This window comes from Microtus oregoni, unplaced genomic scaffold (genome assembly GCF_018167655.1).
Source record: "Microtus oregoni isolate MIOR12 unplaced genomic scaffold, Mior012 000030F_ref0000283, whole genome shotgun sequence".
NCBI lineage: Eukaryota > Metazoa > Chordata > Mammalia > Rodentia > Cricetidae > Microtus > Microtus oregoni.
In genome coordinates, this window is record NW_024543089.1 from 28642059 (window position 1) to 28660977 (window position 18919).

Sequence of the window (18919 nt, forward strand, 5' to 3'; positions counted from 1 at the left end):
TGGTACATATGGGTCTGGCTGGCACTTGAGAAGCCAGACATGAAAAAGGGGGTGCAGTACCCTTTGACTGGCACCCCATGGCTGGCCTTCCCAGAAGAGTCCAAACATGACTGGTTTATATACTATGCTGAGAATTGAACCCAGAGCTTTATATATTCTGGACAAACATTAGCAACTGAGCCACATTCCCAGCCCTGACAGTTTACAGTTAATAAATATTTGTAGGTATATTGCCACTTTTAATTTTTCCTTTATTCTTGCAAAAAAGGAATCCACTGCATTAACATAAAGTCTTAGTACTATCATGTTACCAATTACTAAATGAACATCAAACTTATGATCTTAAGTAAATGCAGATCATTTTTCCTAGAAAAAAATTAGATTCTGGAATCTTAAAGCTGTTATTTTTTTTTTTTGGAGGGGAGTTGTTTGTATGCAGCTATGTATGCAGGACAGCTGGACAGCTTCAAGTACAGTTTCTCAGAAGTCATTGACCTTGGTTTTTGACACAAGGTCTCATTGTCTTGAAATTTGCCTAGTAGGCTAGCCTGGCTTAAACTGTGAATCCCAGGGATGGGATCCACCTGTCTATACCTCCCGTACATCTGTGTTCTTAACATGGGTTCTGGGGTCAAACTCAGGCATTCATACATATGTACAAGCCCCCCCCCTTTTTAATGAGTTATTTATTCACCGCCTTAATCTTTATTGAATTTGTTGAGTTACCCTGAGAAATCCTGTGGCCATTTCCATAACAGCCCCTCAGAATCAGTGCCCTCATCATTCATTTACTGTTTCTTACCTTTTAATCTTTTTCTCCATTTTCTTCACACCTTCACCACACCCGTCTTTACTGTTCCTACTGCTCTTGTACTTGGTCAGCCTGCCCATCATTCACAGTTCACCATCAGGTATAACTCTCTCAGCAAGTCCTTAAGCCATAGATGTTCTTAAGGAAAGCAGTATTTACATGGATAGAATGCTCTAAGTGGTTCGTTTGCAATTGTTTCCTTATTTTCAATGAGTTCAAGATAATACTGTATACATCTTTGTATCTCATAGCAACCTAGCAGCATATATTCGTGTGGTAACTATTTAGAAAATATTTGCTTATTTAATCTATTGATGTAACTAGAGCTGAAACAACTCATATTCATACATTTATATTTCCATCAATATATCTTGTATAATTCTGTATCCTATAGAATCAGTTATTACAATTACGTTCAGCATGGATTTTCTCAATGTTCATAGATTAATTGAGACAAGATTGCTTTCTAATTGTCATAAAATAGTCATCTGACTTCAGAGGTCAAATAAACAACAAAACCTGGTGAATTCTCTGAACAAGCATGGCATTTGGCTCAGGAGTTTAGGACAGAGAACAGGAACAGCTAAGTTTAGTAATTATTACTCTTCTCTAGATTTACATTATCACCTCCAATTCTGCTGGGTGGATATAATTCTGCAGCAGATAGGAATGCCCCTCAACAGAGCTTGGTGTAACACATGGAAAGGTAGTCTATTATTCATTATAAATACGTCAGGCATTCGTTTATACAGACTAAACAAAAAGCATTTTCAAATAAATATTGCAAATTTAAAAGACATGTTTTAGGTTCTTTTATAAATGATAAGGTAATTTGGATTTTTTGGTTTAGAAGGATTTGTTTTAAACAAATGTTTTCTTCTTTGTTTTGTAAGGTGAATTTGGGGAAGTCTGCAGTGGGCGTTTGAAGACACCAGGGAAAAGGGAGATCCCAGTTGCTATTAAAACACTGAAGGGTGGTCACGTGGATCGACAAAGAAGAGATTTTCTGAGAGAAGCGAGCATCATGGGGCAGTTTGACCACCCCAACATCATTCGCCTAGAAGGTGTTGTCACCAAAAGTAAGTTTCTGATTTTCCTCACTACTTCTCACATACTGCTTTTAGTTTTTATTAATTCATAATAGAATGCCATAATTATGACAACAACAACTTCATTCAAATGTGGTCTTCTGACATCACTTCTCAGTGTCCTACCATGAGGCCTAAACACTATCAGGGTTTGCATAGGCATTTTGAAATGACATTACCTTTAAATTATGTTCATTTAACTTAGCATAATGACTCAGAATGAAAGGATTTATATTTTTTCTAAATATCAATATTAATAGAAGACTAAAATCAATATTTGATTCATTAAAATAAAATACTACTGCTTAAAATTGCATTTCATAGACAAATGTAAAATGCTTTACCATAGAGTAAAATATTTCCACAAAAAATTCTATTTGGAAGTCAGCTCTATTAATAGCATTATTAATAAATTACTATAGTTGATATAAAGTAAAATAAAAGATAACCACTGCAATAACAATCCTCCTGTTATAGAAATAATCGAATCAAGGTCATTCTTTTTAAAGAAAATTGCTTTAAAACTCAAAATTATATCTATACTTTAAGAAATTGGATGCGTATATTTGAACAATGATAAAGGCACAAAATGTAACAATATTTCTCCATTTTTATTCACTGATGAATTAAACATAAAGTCCAGCACAGCTGGCATTAAGTATGTCATGAAAATCATTTTGATGTTTGAAAGTATATTTTTATTTACAGAATTAAAATTTCTTTAACAGCCATTGAAGATAGGAGTAGGGTCTGGAGAGATGGCCAAGTGGTTAAAAGCAGCTCCTGTTTTTGCAGAGGACCTGGGTTTTCAGAGCCTACTGCCAAGTTACAACCATACATAATTCTAGTTCCAGTGGACTGAATGATCTCTTCAGTCCACCACAGTCTCTTGTAGATACGTGGTGCATATAAACTCATGCAAACACAGACGAATAATAAATAAAGATATATGAATAAATAGATATTTTTCAAACCATTTAAGGGAAGTTGAATTTTATGTTATAGTTAGAAATGACATAGCTTATTAGCAGCATTGCTCAACTCTACTTGTTAGATCTCCATTTACTTCACACAAGGCATTGGTAAAATGTGCTCAAGGAAGCAGATTACTTGCAGCCCCAAGAGTTTACAAAGCAGAGAAAGGTGACTGGAATGATAAGCATTTTAGTGGGGGTTTTGTTGTAGTTATTTTAACAGTCTTTCAATATTTACCCATGAGTAGTTATCATAGACAAGTACTCTGAACTCATCCATGTGCCCAACCTTAGCCAGTTGGACTAGCAAGTGTAAGACACGTGGTGTTTTATATATGTTGGTGTTTGTAATCTAGAATTCTTTCTCCTGAAACTCAACCTCCATGTCTAGTAAAACAATCAATCAAGTTGCAGTATCGCAAGGCGATAGGTTGGAGGGCTTGTATATAGACTGAGTTATTTTTCAGGGTGCCAGGAAAAAACTGACACAACTGACCTCTGACCTCAACACCATGCTGTGACATGCATATAGCCACATTCACATCTCCCTTACACATACACACACACATACACACATGGGGGGGGGAGAGAATGAATAAGAAAAATAAATATATTTTTTAAAGCAGAAAATGAAGATATTTTAGCCTACAGTCCCATTCAAAGTGCTCTGAATGCCAGGCTTCTGAGTGAACCATCTCAGACATTACAATCCTACCCAAGTCCCAAACTACTCAGATACCTGCAGCTGGCCATTTGTGAGGCAAAAAACCCAAATCAGCTCAATCTGGTCAACCCAATAAAGATAAGAGAGGGGTTTTTATTTAATAATTTGTATTTTATTGATTCTTTAAGAATTCTATACAATATATTTTAATTATATTTATCTTCCTACCCCTTCCTCTAACTAGTCCAAGATCTACTCCAAGTTAGTGTTCTTTCATTATTTTTAATATTCCATTGGGTCAAATTTGTGCCGCCCACATACTTCTCTAGCTGTGGGACCATCCACTGGTACTGTAATGTATCAGGTGCCTCATCCATAAAAATCAGTCACTTTTCCCTCCCAAATCTCTAATTGTTCATAGCTCCTCCAGTAGGGGTCGAGGCTTGTGAGATTTTTTTCCCCTGCTATACTAGAAAGTCGACTGGCTTAATCTTGTTCAAGTCTTGGGTGAACAAACATGCGTCCTATGCATTCCTAAATTGAGCTCTCCTCTTAGATACAGAAAGCACTGTTTCACTCTGGTCTTACCGTCTTTCCACTCCCCCGTCTGTCATGATCTCTGAGCCTTGTGGGATGGAGGAGTGAGATCTAGATGACCCCCTCCATTGACACTTCTCTCACTTTGAACCACCATCCAATAGATAAAGATGCCTCTCTGACGAAGGTCACGAGCTATACTGATCTATGAATAGAGACATACATATGTTCATATGCAGGAGTGGTGCAAATGTTAAGATGGTAACCAAATGCTTTCTAGTGGGACTTCTTAAGTTTTGCTCCACAGAAGGAAACACATGCTTGAAGTAATAAATCTGGCCAAGAACCTATAGTTTGAGTTCTTAGTTCTTCACCCCTAGAGACCCTAGGGATAACATGGTACAATTATTTTGTTAAATGCACATAGTATCCAACTGCCTGAAAATTTCATGTAAAACTATTTTTAAGTCATGAAATTTAAAATTCATTTTTTTTGCAATAAATGACCAAGCTAATTAATCACTGGAATTCGGCTCTTGCTAGTTAAGATTTGTATACATTGGATAAATTATTTAAAATCTCTATCCTGAACTTTCATGTCTATAAGACACTATGAAATTAACCAAGATATCATTGATTGGAGCATCTCAGTCCCCCTTTTTTAAGACTGCAAAGGATTTCTATACAAGTTAAATCATTTATGTATACTGAATTTAGCATCATCTGTTGACTTCTGTCATTAGCCTCACTATTTCAAATGATTCCTTTGTTTTCATATTTTTATTTATATGGCAAGCAAAATTTAATTTTTAAAATGAGTGACAAGCTAAGTTTGATGCCAAAGTACTCTTGGAAAGGTTTACACATAGAATATCTAGAAATAAGTGATCAGAAAAAAACTCAAAGGTTAGAAAGTAAGAGATCTTTATTTTCCACCAGCAAATACATTAAATCATATGTCTTTTCATTCAGTAGTATGATTTTGTGTATTATCATATTATCTGTGTATTTAAATTAGGGTCTATAAAAAGGAAAGAGCTATGACACTACAAAATAAAGAAATTAATTTTATATCCTAAGTCAAATAAATAGGTTTACTAAGATTATTGTTGACATTTTTGCCATCAGATTAAATGTTTATTTCTCATAAGCACCCAAATAACCAACAGAAAGATTAGATCTATAAACTAGATAGGTGACTTCTATTTAGACAAATTTGTGTGATTCACATACCAGTATTACTGTCTTATTCTTATGAAAAAATAAAAAAAAATCTCATATCTGTTACAAGAAACTGATGAGAAAAGATAGCTTTAGTACACTCTTGATGGCAATCAGCACTGTAGTTTTAACTACCAAGAGTAAGCCCCATAAGGGAGTATTGAGGTGCTGCAAAGAACATAGTAGGCATAAGAGAAAAGCAATTCCCGAAAAAATCAGTGAGCCTGTTTATACTGTTATCAGCTGGAGTCAAGTGCTATGGGAATGTTAGAAGAAAAGCAATAAATAAATGAATACCTCATTCCCATAAATACATGGTAATTGTTCTAAGATTGCCCTTAAGTACCTAAGAGATAGCTAGCAATTAATATTCCCTAAAGACGCCCCCACTGCATAAAAGATGATACTGATGAAGATAATGATGCAGTACAAGGGTCTGATTATAGACTTTCCTGGGGTCTGGGAAACAAATACATTGACTCTCCATTAACAGTGATATAATATTATAGATAAAAACCTTGAGAACATCCTTGCACCTGTTCTTACTTAAAATGAGTATATTTTTGTCTTAGAGCCTTTTCTCTTGGAAACATGCATTGTACAGTTCTTTGAATCACTTCTACTCTTTTATTTGTGCACATATATCTGATTTTATTTTAAACTTGAAGCTAAATGTTTAAAACTGCATTAAGCAAAATAGTATATCTGATAAAAGTTGAGCTTATTTATATGAAACACATAACATCTTTATTAGCCTGATAAGATACAAATAATGGAAAGAGAGATAATAAGTTATAGCCATATGCTCAACACATACTATATCTCTGGGAAGCAAAGAGAAGCCATCAGTTGGAGGACAGACTTGTAATCATTAGTAGCATAGGTAGTCATAATATGTAATACCATAGGTATCAGCAACATTTGCTACATCACCAGGAGACAAAAGGCCACCTTTCTATAAGAAGATAAAAATTGCAACCTAGTGATGAAGAAATATAGCGCAGTTACCATGAGACAAACAACATTGTCTATCTTCCAGCTAAGTAAAAACACATTTATAAACACTAACTATATTTACTAAATAAAAAAAAAACTCAGTAAAGTGAAATAGAAGTCATTTCCAGTAGCAAACAAATTCCCAAAGATAATTCCTTCCTAAGATATTCTTTAAAGACTCCATGGCACAATACTGAAGTTATAAGAGAATCTTTTAGAGTTTCCCAAACCCTTTGTATGTTCAGGAATATTGTAAATTACTCCCAGGGAGTTTTGTAAGTAGATATACAACTCAACAAAAAGAGTATATTCTGTTCAGTCAAAAAATCATGGTACATGCATAGAAACATGCTCCCTAGTTCTAGGATAGGATTATCCTTCTTGAATAAAGATAATCCTCTAAACTTCCACAGTTTGAATAACTGCATTTCCAGCTATTTACTTATGAATTAATCACCAATGCTCTCTAAGCCTTATATTTTGTTTTTTTCTGAATGAAAGAAAAGTGAAAGTCAGAGTAGAAAACACAGAGGTCAAATATAAACCTAATAAATTCTGATTATTTTAACAAACAGTAGCATGAGATGTTCAAAAGGAAAGTTTATCCTAGCGATGGCTGATCATCCTACCTCCAACATTATTATAAATTTAAGTTCATACCAGGCGGTGGTGGTGCATGCTTTTAAGCCCAGTACGAGGGAGGCAGAGTCAGGCATAACTCTGTGAATTTGACGCCAGATTTGTATACAGAGCTACTGCCAGAACAGGCTCCAAAGCATACAGAGAAACACTATCTCAAAAAAACAAAAGAAAAAAAAATTAAGTTCATGCCGATAGTTCAAAGAGGTAGCAAGTTTCAGGATGTAAAAATATAAATAAATAAAAAAAGAAATGAAATTTTCAACAAACTGTTAATTTTATAATATATAAATTGGAAAACTATGGGAATTCTTTTTGTCATTTTTTTCTTTTTTTTTTTTTATTGAGAACAGGAAAAAAAAGTATCCGCCTCCTCCCAGGCTCCCATTTCCCTCCCCCTCCTCCCACCCTTCTCCCCGTCCCCCAAACTCCTCTCCCTCTCCCTCTCCAGTCCATAGAGCAGTCAGGGTTCGCTGCCCTGTGGAAAGTCCAAGGTCCTCCCCCCTCCGTCCATGTCTAGGAAGGTAAACAACCAAACTGGCTAGGCTCCCACAAAGCCAGCACATTAAGTAGGGTCAAAACCCCGTGCCATTGTCCTTGGCTTCTCATCAGCCCTCATTGTTTACCATGTTCAGAGAGTCCTGTTTTATCCCATGCTTTTTCAATCACAGTCCAGCTGGCTTTGGTGAGCTCCCAATAGATCAGCCCCACTGTCTCAGTGGATGGGTACGCCCCTCGTGGTCCCGACTTCCTTGCTCATCTTCTCCCTCCTTCTGCTCCTCATTGGGACCTTGGGAGCTCAGACCAGTGCTCCAGTGTGGGTCTCTGTCTCTATCTCCATTCATCACCAGATGAAGGTTCTATGATGATATGCAAGATATTCGTCAGTATTACTGTAGGATAGGGTCATTTCAGGTTCCCTATCCTCAGCTGCCCAAGGGACTAACTGAGGACATCACCATGGGCTCATGGGAGCCACTCTATGGTCAAGTCTCTTGCCAACCCTAAAGTGGCTCCGTTAACTAAGAATTGTACTTCCGTGCTCCCCTGTCCAACCTTCCTTTATCCCAATCCTCCTGGTTCCCCAAGTTCTCCCCCTCCTTCCCTTCTAACTTTTCTCTCCCCATCTTTCCTTACCCCCATCCCACCCCAGCCCCAAGATCCCACTTTTCTCCCCGGCAATTTTGTCTACTTCCCATAGCCAAGAGGATAACTATATGTTTTTCCTTGGATTCACCTTCTTATTTAGTTTCTTTAGGTTCACCAATTGTAGTCTCCATGACCCTTATTTATGGCTAGAAACCAATTATGAGTGAGTACATCCCATGTTCACCTTTTTGGGTCTGGGATACCTCACTCAGGATAGTGTTTTCTATTTCCATCCATTTTTATGCAAAATTCGAGAAGTCATTGTTTTTACCGCAGCGTAGTACTCTAATGTGTATATATTCCACACTTTCTTCATCCATTCTTCCATTGAAGGGCATCTAGGTTGTTTCCAGGTTCTGGCTATTACAAATAATACTGCTATGAACATAGTTGAACAAATGCTTTTGTCATATGATAGGGCATCTCTTGGGTATATTCCCAAGAGTGGTATTGCTGGGTCCGGGAATTTTTTATCTAAAAGCAACATCAAGATTTGGACATTAGTCTGGAATCTGTAACTTTGATGAATATTTAATATTATTTAACTGATAAAATAATAGGCTTACTTTAGCTAACAGTTTTGAAGGTTCTAGTGTGTGGTTGATTAGCTACAATATTTAGGGTTTATAATTATGGAAGAAGGTAGTAGAGCAAAATCTTCTATCCTTTGAGTAGAATAAGAAGGATTAGAACCCAGGATTTTCTTAAAGTTTGCACTTGGCTAAATTAAGAACCTCGTACCTCGTAAGGGTTCCACCATCTTCTCCTCAAAGTGCTATACTGGGACCAAGTTTAGTAAATGGTTCCCGGGAGGAAACCCAACATCAAGACTAGAGAAGGTATATAGAATACATGTTTTGCAAAATAAAATTACTGTCAACCTATTTCTGTTATGCCCAAATCCTCAAAGTTCCTCCAAAACCAACAAGGAGACCAATTTGCATGCATAAAAGCAAAGAGCCTTTATTTTAAACAAGTTTGCAAACACAGACTCCGGTGTGCCCAATGTATTGAAATGATCAGAGAGCCCCATGTTTGGTTAGGGTTGGGTTTTTATGATAGCAAAGGTGGGGGTGAGGGATTTCTAGGGTTTAGGATCCCTGATTGGCTGACAGGTGTCTAGGGGTGTCCTGGTGAAAAGTGATAGGCATGTTCTTGCACGTGATTCTATCTACAATGGTTGGAATGTTACAATTTTTTTGGATGGTCTGTTTCTGGGTGGTGCCTGGGTAGTCACACTTTGTGGTCTTTCTTGGAGCCAGGCATTACCTCTTGACCTTGTCATGGCTGCATCCTACATTTCCCCCTTCACAAGTACCAGTGATAGGACCCAATATTATTGGGACCTAAGAACCATTTTAGGTAATAAATTTATTAATTGACAACTCTGGGCCTCCTGGTTTGTTTGTTGGGTTTTTTTTTTTTTTGGTTGTCAATGGGCATTATAGGTAGCCATTTTTCCCCCATGTCAGGGAGTTCCCCCTTGTCTCAACATTTTAGCCCATTATTGGCATGGAGCATGGGATGATGTGCCTTTCTTTCTTTCTTTCTTTCTTTCTTTCTTTCTTTCTTTTTTCCTTCCTTCCTTCCTTCCTTCCTTCCTTCCTTCCTTTCTTTTTTAGATTTTAGAGACAGGGTTTCTCTGTAGTTTTTCGCGCCTGTCCTGGAACTAGCTCTTGTAGACCAGGCTGGCCTCGAACTCACAGAGATCCGCCTGTTTCTGCCTTCCGAGTGTTGGGATTAAAGGTGTGTGCCACCACTGCCCAGCAGGAATGATGTGTTTCTTTCTGCAACTACTTTAAGCTGACATTGGGGCATTGTCATCAGGACCCCAAAACACTCACTGGTGTTAGTGAGTGTTAGGAAAAGATTCTGAGAATATGTTGGAATCAAACTGACCAGAAAAGCATTTTGGTATCACTGGGGTCTAAGGAAACTAGACATGATGACAGCCTGCTTCCCTACTGTTAAGAAAGGAAAAAGGAGCAGGGCCTGTGGAGAAGATGTAACCCAGGGAAAAGGAGCATAGGAATGGCAGCCAAAAAGAGAAAAGGCAGTATGTTGATGGAGACTGCTTGTTTGTTTTCCATTTGCCCAGACCCAAAATAATCACCCTGAAGCTATATTAATTGTAACATTGCTTGTCCAATAACTCTAATGTGTTTCTAGCTAGCTCTTACATCTTGAATAGCCCATTTCTATTATTTTATATTTTACAACGAGGTTCATGGTTTACCAGCAAGTTCCAGCTGTCTCCTGTGACAGCTCCATGGGATCTCTTTGGCTCCACCTACTCTTTCCTCCTCTAACTGCTTACAATTCCTGCCTTGCCCTATTCTGTGCTGCAATAGGCCCAAAGCAGCTTCTTTATTCACCAGTGGTATTCATGCCATAAAGAGGGGAATCATACATCAGGGGTGGACTTTCTGGATTTTCTTCTTTTACTAGCCTTAAGTATTTACTCTGCTGTTGCTGAAAATAGTGATGAATTATTTCTGTGCAATTTCAGGAGACTCAAGGGATTTGTAGAACATTTACTGCAAAGTATTTGCTCTTGGAATTATAACATATACATACAGCTAAGCCAGATGAAATGAATGTGACTGTAGTAAATGATTGTAAGACGGCATAGCCTGTGGCCTGTTGTCATACTCTGTTCAAGCACTGCTGACCTAATTGGGGAACTGGAATAACCGGTATATTTTCCTGCTGCCAGAGTAGACTCTCTCTTTATGAGAGAATAAATATTTTTCTGTATCCAAGGAAATGTATTCCTGTCCCTTCAGTGTTTAAGTTTCCTAACATAATTCGTTTAGATCACATCTTTACATCTATCTCTCAGCTGTGTCCCCCTCCTCCAGTTCTCTGCATCCCTAATCATGCTAATGATGAGGTAGGGGGTCATAAGTATTAACAGCTTTCTGAAAGCAACCTAATAACAAGTTGTTGAGTTCAAAGGTAGCACTCTAACACTGTAAACCACAGGCGCAAAGAGAGAAAAGAGACTACAAATAAAATTGTATTCACACAAAATATTTTTAATAATAAAGTCATCAAACATGATATGTACTCACTTATCAGTGGATATTACTTTTAAAATAAAAGATAACCATGCTACAATCCACAAATGTAGAGAAGTTAAATAACAAGGAAGACTCAAGGGGACACATGCATCTCATTATGAAAGAGAAATAGAATAAACATCGCTGATGGATTGACAGAGGGGTCTGAATGGCTATGGGAACAGGAGGGATCAGGTGCAGGGAGGCTAGAGGGAGAGAGTACTAGCAAAGACACTTGGTATCAGGAGCATTTCTGGGATGATCTAGAAACCTAAGTGCAATGGAAACATGTAGTAATCTCTGAGGATGACCCTAGCTAAAACTCCTAGCAATGGGAGATACAGAGCCTGAAACAATCATTTCCTGTAATCAGGCAAGACTTCAAGTAGAGAGACACCAACCCAACTATAATTTCCACCTACAATTTGTACTGCCTACAAGATGTGCTAGGGTAAAGGTGGCACAGAAATTGTGGGAATGGCTAAGCAATGACTGGTCCAGCTGAAGACTCCATACCATGAAAGGAAGCCCACCCCTAGTACACTGCCTGGAAGGCCATGACCTAGATTGGATGGCCCGAATACCTAGGATAGAACAAAACAAAACAAAAAAATCAATGAAATAATTTCTAATGGTACTCTAATATACTCAGAGATTGATGCCTACCACAACTGTCATTAGAGAGGGGTTTCATCCAGAAACTGGTGGAAACAGCTTCAGAGACCCACAGCCAAACATTAGGGAGAACTGGGGAAATCCTGCTGAAGAGGGACATAAAGGATTGTAGAATCCAAAGAGATCAAGGACACCAAAAGAAAATCCACGAATCAACTAACCTAGGCTCATATGGTCTCATAGAGACTGGACCAAGAGCCTATATGAGACTGACCTAGTCCCTCTGCATATATGTTACAGTTGTAGCTTAGCCTTGTGGGACTCTTAGCAGTAGGAACAAGTATCTCTGATTCTTTGCCTGCTTATTGGACCTGTTTCTCTGACCAGGTTATCTCCTCCATCTTTAATAGAAGAGGAGGTACCTAGTATCACTGAATCTTGATATACCATAACTGGCTGTTATATATAGAAATCCTGCCTTTTCTCAAGAGAAAAGGAGGAGGAAGATGGCCAGCCAGTTGAAGGAGAGGGCAGTTCAGTGTACTAAGAAGCCTATCTTGGTTGCTAACAGTCTTATGTAAGTTTGGTAAACAACTTGTAAACTCCCCCCCCACCCCAGTTATTGAAATCCCCAAATAACTATGGAGCCTCCCCTATGAAATTCTATTTTCAAATATATGTGGAATCAATGACAGAAATAAATGAAGAAACACAACCTTCATTTATTGTGTGGAATTTGTGGACGGGCTCAGAACTGAACCCAAAGTTGACTGTATTTTAATGCTGTTTCAATTGCTATTGCTTTTGTCATTATTGGAGCATGCTGTTATGACTTTTCCCCCATTTTTTTCTCACAATATAATTTCAGACTTAGAGAAAATATTAAGAAAAGATAGACTTCATATACAACTTTCAGCCAATTCCTCTAATAAATGTAAGATTAATGTCAAAACCAAGAAACAATCCAGGTGTGGTGGCACATGCTTATAGAATCAGCTCTTGGGAACCTGAACCAGGAGGTTCAAATCTTTGAGGCCAGACTGGACAATATACTAAGATCTTCTAAGTAAGAAAGATTGGAAAGAAAGAAGGAAGGTAAACAGGTAGGAGAGTCAGCGCTATAGTCCTTATTGTGGAGTCTCATTCCAGTTACCAACCTTTCCAGAGCAGCCTCTTGTTTCTGCTCTACTAATCTATCCCAGGCTCCCACACACCATTAACACTCATATCTTCTCAGTCTCCTTTCATCCGTGAGTGTTCTTCAGTTCTTTGTCTTTGTCTTTGATCTTGACAACTGTCCATGAATATTGATTGGTTGTTTTCTGAATGTCTTCCACATTAGATGATATGGGATTCCCCTCTGTATGCTGTGAATATGTTTTATTGTCATTGGGTAATAAAGAAGCTGCTTTCAGCCAATGGTGTAACAGAATAGAGCTAGGCAGGAAAACTAAACTGAATGCTGGGAGAAAGTAGACAGAGTCAGTGAGACTCCATGTAGCCACCACAGGATACAGACACCTCAACTGAGCCTACTGAAACTTTGCTGATAGGCCATGACCTTGTGGTGATGTACAGATTAATGGAGATGGGTTAGTTTAGGATATAAGATCTAGCTAGCAATATGCTGAAGCTATTGGCCAAACACTGTTGCAGTTAATATAGTTTCTCTGTATTTATTTCTGGTCTGAGCAGCCAACAACAACAATTAGTTCTGTAGTTCTCATTATTATATGGTCCTTCTACTTCTGTTGATGGGAGCATTACAGGGTGGATACACCTTCTGAGTGCAGAATGAAACAATCTGGAAAACTCATTCTTTAGAACTTCAACTTCTACATTACTGTACTGAAAAGTGGTTTCTTTATTCCTTTGAAAATAGTATTTGGAGGACAGATCATTTAGAATAAAAATATTCTCAATTTTTTATTAGTTTTAACATCAATTAATAGATACTATCTGCAACAATTATTTTAGTTGTATTATGAAGCTAACTTCTCTGTTTATCTTCCTTTCTGTATTTGTTAATGAAAACCCTTCTTTAGGACTGTTGGGTAGTAGAATTATATAACTTGTAGTCTTCTCAGTCTAGCTTCATCCCTTTAGCAGGAGGCTCTTGAAATCCATTCATGGTTTTAGTTCAGGTCTATTCTAGTTTATTTGACATGTGGTACTGGAGGACATCAAAGATGTTTGTAGTTTAGCTGTTCATTTATAAAGTTTCTGCCAACATGTAAGTACAAATTTCTAAGAGAAGATGTATTTTCATCTTTCTTGGGTAACTACTTTAATGTGGGATGACTGAATCATATGATAAATATATATTTAACTTTATCAGAAACTGCCAAACAGTTATTTTCCTGAGTATCACATTCTTCATATCCACTAGTGATTATGATCATGGCAGGTGCTTGATGTCACCCGTGGTTCTTAGTTCTGTCATTTAAACAAACTAAAGCAAACAAAGTTAGCTGTTCTGGTGAAATTACAGGGGAGTCTCATTTACATTTTAATTTTTATTTTCCTACTGACTCTGTTCATCTTTCAATTGTCTATTTTGCTGTCCATATTTCTCCTTTGATGAATCGTTTCAGTTTTACCTAGCTTTTAAATTATGATTTTTATACTGCAATTATTTTTTCTGCATAAAATACTTTGTCAATAATTTTAAAGTCTTTTTCACTAGTTAAAAGTTCTTTTTATTCTATTCGTGTCCTCTGCAAAGAACTTTTTAATCTAGCTTTAATAAAACATTGTTTGCTTTTTTTTAAAAAAAATGATTATACTTATGGTTCAGCATATAAAATCTCTTCAGCTAATCTAAAAATGGGTTCTGATGAACAAATCTACTATACTCACCCTTGGTTCTTTCTACCTTTAAGTAGCTCCATGCTATGTCCCTCTTGCACCTGAGTTGCTCTTCTGAACTCAGAGCAACCAAATGCCTCTGTAGCAGATCCTGAGGACTTATGATGACCCAGGTAATCAAACCTTAAACTTAGTGCAGTGTATACCTCCATGTATCTTCTTGGCCTTACTTTTCTTTTGTGACCCACCTCAATTTTCCCTTCCCTCCCAAATCTACAGTATGGATCCCCAAAAAGAGGTTTATATTTATTTATATTTGAATGAAGGTTATCCTCTAACACACTGGAATAAAGGATCACAGATGTCTTGATCTATAGATACAGGTTCTATTTTATCTGTCATGATATCTAGAACATTGCTCTATACACAATAGAGTGCATAAGGAGCCTGATTTTTTCTAGGACATCAAGCTCAGTTCTTATCTATAACTCTGTCTAATGTTTGCCACATTCATATAAAACTGACAGCTTTTCTCATAACTGTGTTTGTCCGTACTTAGGCACTTTCTCCTACCTCTCAATAATCATCATGCTGGGGTATTTTTCTTCTCTAAAATTTTCTATTACAAACTAATTGTTTGGGTACATGGATTTTATAGAGAACCAAATTGACTAAATGACTAATTAACATATCTAAATATTAAATATTCCCAAGCATTGCCTAGTTTGTGTCTCACATTGATGTGTAAATGATAATTGCAGTACTCAGTCTCAATGTGGGCTTGGATATGTAAGCACAGTGTTGAGCTTTCTGGCCTGAGTAAGGCAACTTTAGTCCACTTTGCATTGAAATAAAGCAACAGAATCGTGGGAATGGACCGACATTTTTATGAGGCTGCATCAATCACTGTGAGTGCATGTTTTTCATTGTTCACTCATCACAAATGTCAAACAAAAGCAGTAGTGATATTTTTCTCTATTTCATTAGACATGATGACTATTTCAAGATTCTTAGCTGTGAATTTAATGTATTAACCTTTCCCCTAAACATTAATAAGCATGATTCTTTTGAAATAAGTTCAGTTTCTATTTTGACATGGCCATATATTATATGAGAAATGCTGTTGTATTTGCTACAGCAATCCATACGCATAGCAGGCTACTGCTCCTCTGTGGCTTTGCCACTATTTCATATATCCGATGCCTGAACCATTTCATTACCCTAAGATGGAAGTGTACCAAAATGTCCCCATTAGCTAGGGCCTCTTTATATAGATTTTATACTGTGGTGAGAAATCCCAGAATATCCTCTGGGAAAGCAAGGCTAAGTGGGAAGTGTAAAGCTGCTGCTGCTGGGACTAAGCTTTAAGCAATTTAAAGACAGGGAGACTCAGTGGTGAGGACAGTGGAGATTTTAGCTTGTTCAAGAAAATGAATAAACACCTCTCAAGAGGGATCTAAAATTAGTAGAGTTATTGCTTAAGTGCTACTAAGCAAATTTTGTGAAACAGACTAAAGCTTCTTCACTTTCAAATATAGTGTTCCAAATTACCATGTTTAAGTCAACCGGGGTTCCCAGTGATGAAAGATAGGCAATGTGCTCAGAAACGATTTCATAGGAGCTGCCCCAGCCAAGAAAATGGGATTTTGTGTTTATCAAATGATAAATGTCTTAATTAAACAGCCACATATATGCTAAAAATTACTCTTTTCCATAAGATAAAAAATTAAAACTTCTTATAGCTGAAATAATGCTACTCGTTTGTTGGTGCACTTCCTAGAGTTTTGCAATAAGAGATGTCTGCCTTATAAGGAGGTGCACATCTCAGTTTGTAACTAAAAGGACCTGGTCTTTTTTTAATTAATAAAGAAAGAACTAACTGGGAAAGAAGGGAGGATAAAATATTAGTGCAGAAGCTGGTGTAAAAGGAAAAAAAAACCTCAATTTCAATAAAATTTGAGTCACTTAAAGCATTCATCAATAGTCTTGTTAGAAATTTGATGAAATAATGCATGTGTTAAATATGTGCCCTTCACAGTAGGAAAAGATAACCCTCTTGACAAAGAAATATAATATGTCATACATAGGAATTATAAGAAAACCCACAGTATAATTTAGTCTTGATAGAGGTAGGGCTAGAAAATAAAACTATTTTAGAAGCTAATCTCAGGGGATAGCACTAGATGTATTCATGATAATAGTTTTGTAGTTTCTAAATTTTTTTCCTTAAACAATTGGTCACTGATAGAGAAGTAATAATATTATGCAGTTAGAGATACAGGGTTTTTTTTCTGATTTTTGAAAGCTGGAGCTAGCTTGTTTGTTTAATATCTAGTAGCTCCCTTTCTTCCCTGACCCAGTTTTGTGATGTAAAGCATGACTCTCTTTGGTCAGGTTAGATTCTGCTGGTGAACAGATTAGGGAATCTGTTGTGCCTATTTCATGATTCTTGTGCTTAATGAAACCTTTGCTAGACTAATGCAACTGCATTACAGCTTTTCTTTGTTGTCTTGATTTTTTTGTTGACCCGCCACTGCCTATTCTTTACTCTCTGCCAAAATGATCCTTGAAAAGAATTTTGCAAAGAGCCTAAGGAAAAAAAATGAGCAAACAACCAAACAGAAGTCTACTTTGAACAGTTAGCTTCTTAAGTAACTATTTGATATTTGCCTTTGTATAGTGTACAATTCTGTTTTTGATACAATACTTTTTAATTTATATTTAATATGTACACACATGCATATAATGTGTTTGAATCAACTCCACTCCCCATTTCCTCCCCTCTAATTTCTCCCTTACCTGCACTACCACACTTTTTCTCTCAACTTTAGGTACTTTCTATCTCTATATTTTTAATACCCTTGAAGTTCATTTGGAGTTGTATGCATATGTGTGTCAGAATGTGTGCAGTCTCTTGGGGCCCGTATCCCTGAAGTAGCTGATACTCCCTTCTCAGTAGCCATCAATTGCCAATGTCTCCTCAGGTAGGAGTGAGATTACATAAGTCCCTCCAACACTCATGCCAGGATTTGGGCTGGTTTGACCTGTCTTATACATTCACTCATAGCTTCTGTGACTTCCTGTGTGCAACTGGGCTGTCATGTCCTGCAAATGCTGTTTTTGCTGGAGATTTCTACCCCTCTTTCTATTAAAATCTTTCTCTCCTTTCTTTCTTGATCCCTGAACCCTAGTGGGTAGAACTGTTTTATAACTGTTCCACTTTGAGCTTATAATGCCACCGTCTCTATTCTCTGCAAATTGCTTGGTTGTGAGTTTGAATATTAAATGCTATCCCCTATAAAAAGAAGCTTCTCTGACGAGGGTTGAGAGATGCTAATCTATGGATGTAAAGATAAGAACTTAGAAGGGAATGTATTACTTTGTCCTTCTAGCAGAATAATAGTGCTGGGTTCTCCATTAGGGCCGATGACCACCAGTCACAGGTTTTGGCGCAGTAAATGCTACCAAGTATGGTTTTCATCCTGCATGGAGTATCAGAAAGTCACTGGTTACTGCCATAATATTCCACCACATTGTACCAGTAGGCAAATCTTTCCACTCTACTCACTGCTATAGCTACCAGGGCTCATGGGTGGGAAAGATTGTTAATAACTTCTCTAATCACATCCATAAGATCTTCTTCCATTATTAAAGTTAGCTACTATGGATGAATCTTTTATATCTGTGCCAGCTTGATTTGTCCATGTCCTATGACTCAGGTATCTTGTAATCCCCAGAAATGGGGTCTTACCATTAATATCCATGTGTTAAAATAAAGCAATGCCAATAGCCTGTGATATTGGTGGGATTGGCTAGAGGATCCCACTGACCAACAAAGAGGAAAGAAGCAAACCATACCTGGCACTACAATTTTTATTTGATAGCTTATAATGTCTGGGGATGTCATTGTTCCCCATTATATGGTAACACCATTTAAATTACCTGTATGTGTGTATGTATATGAACATTTAAATCATATATATATATATATATATATATATATATATATATATAATGATGCTTCAACAACAATAAATTTCCTTATGGAAATAAGTCATTAGTGTTAATTCATCCACTTACTTCAAACTCATCTACTCAATGGAATATCATGTATTAATACATTTAACATTGTTTTTAATGAATATGGGATAATACCAAAATATTACCTTAATAAATGTAACAAAGAAAGCATAGCAGCATAGAAAATTAATAAAAATGGTGTCAATATAAATTTTACTCAAGGGAAGTATACTGACATACAATTATAAATTTACTCTAAAATTGTTTTCTGTCAATAGAGGAAAGGAAGGAAAACTCATATTCAATATGACCAGTTTCAGAAGGCTTCCCATAGT

At 36.9% G+C, this 18919-nt stretch overlaps 1 protein-coding gene across 1 annotated transcript in view; it reads left to right on the forward strand.

Annotated features, from left to right (window-relative positions):
* Positions 1-18919, forward strand: part of LOC121465269 (ephrin type-A receptor 6) — a 919159-nt gene that overhangs the window by 670644 nt on the left and 229596 nt on the right. The window contains exon 11 of the mRNA XM_041678454.1: positions 1705-1890. Within this exon, the coding sequence (XP_041534388.1) occupies positions 1705-1890 (186 nt within the window). The remainder of the gene's footprint in view (positions 1-1704; positions 1891-18919) is intronic.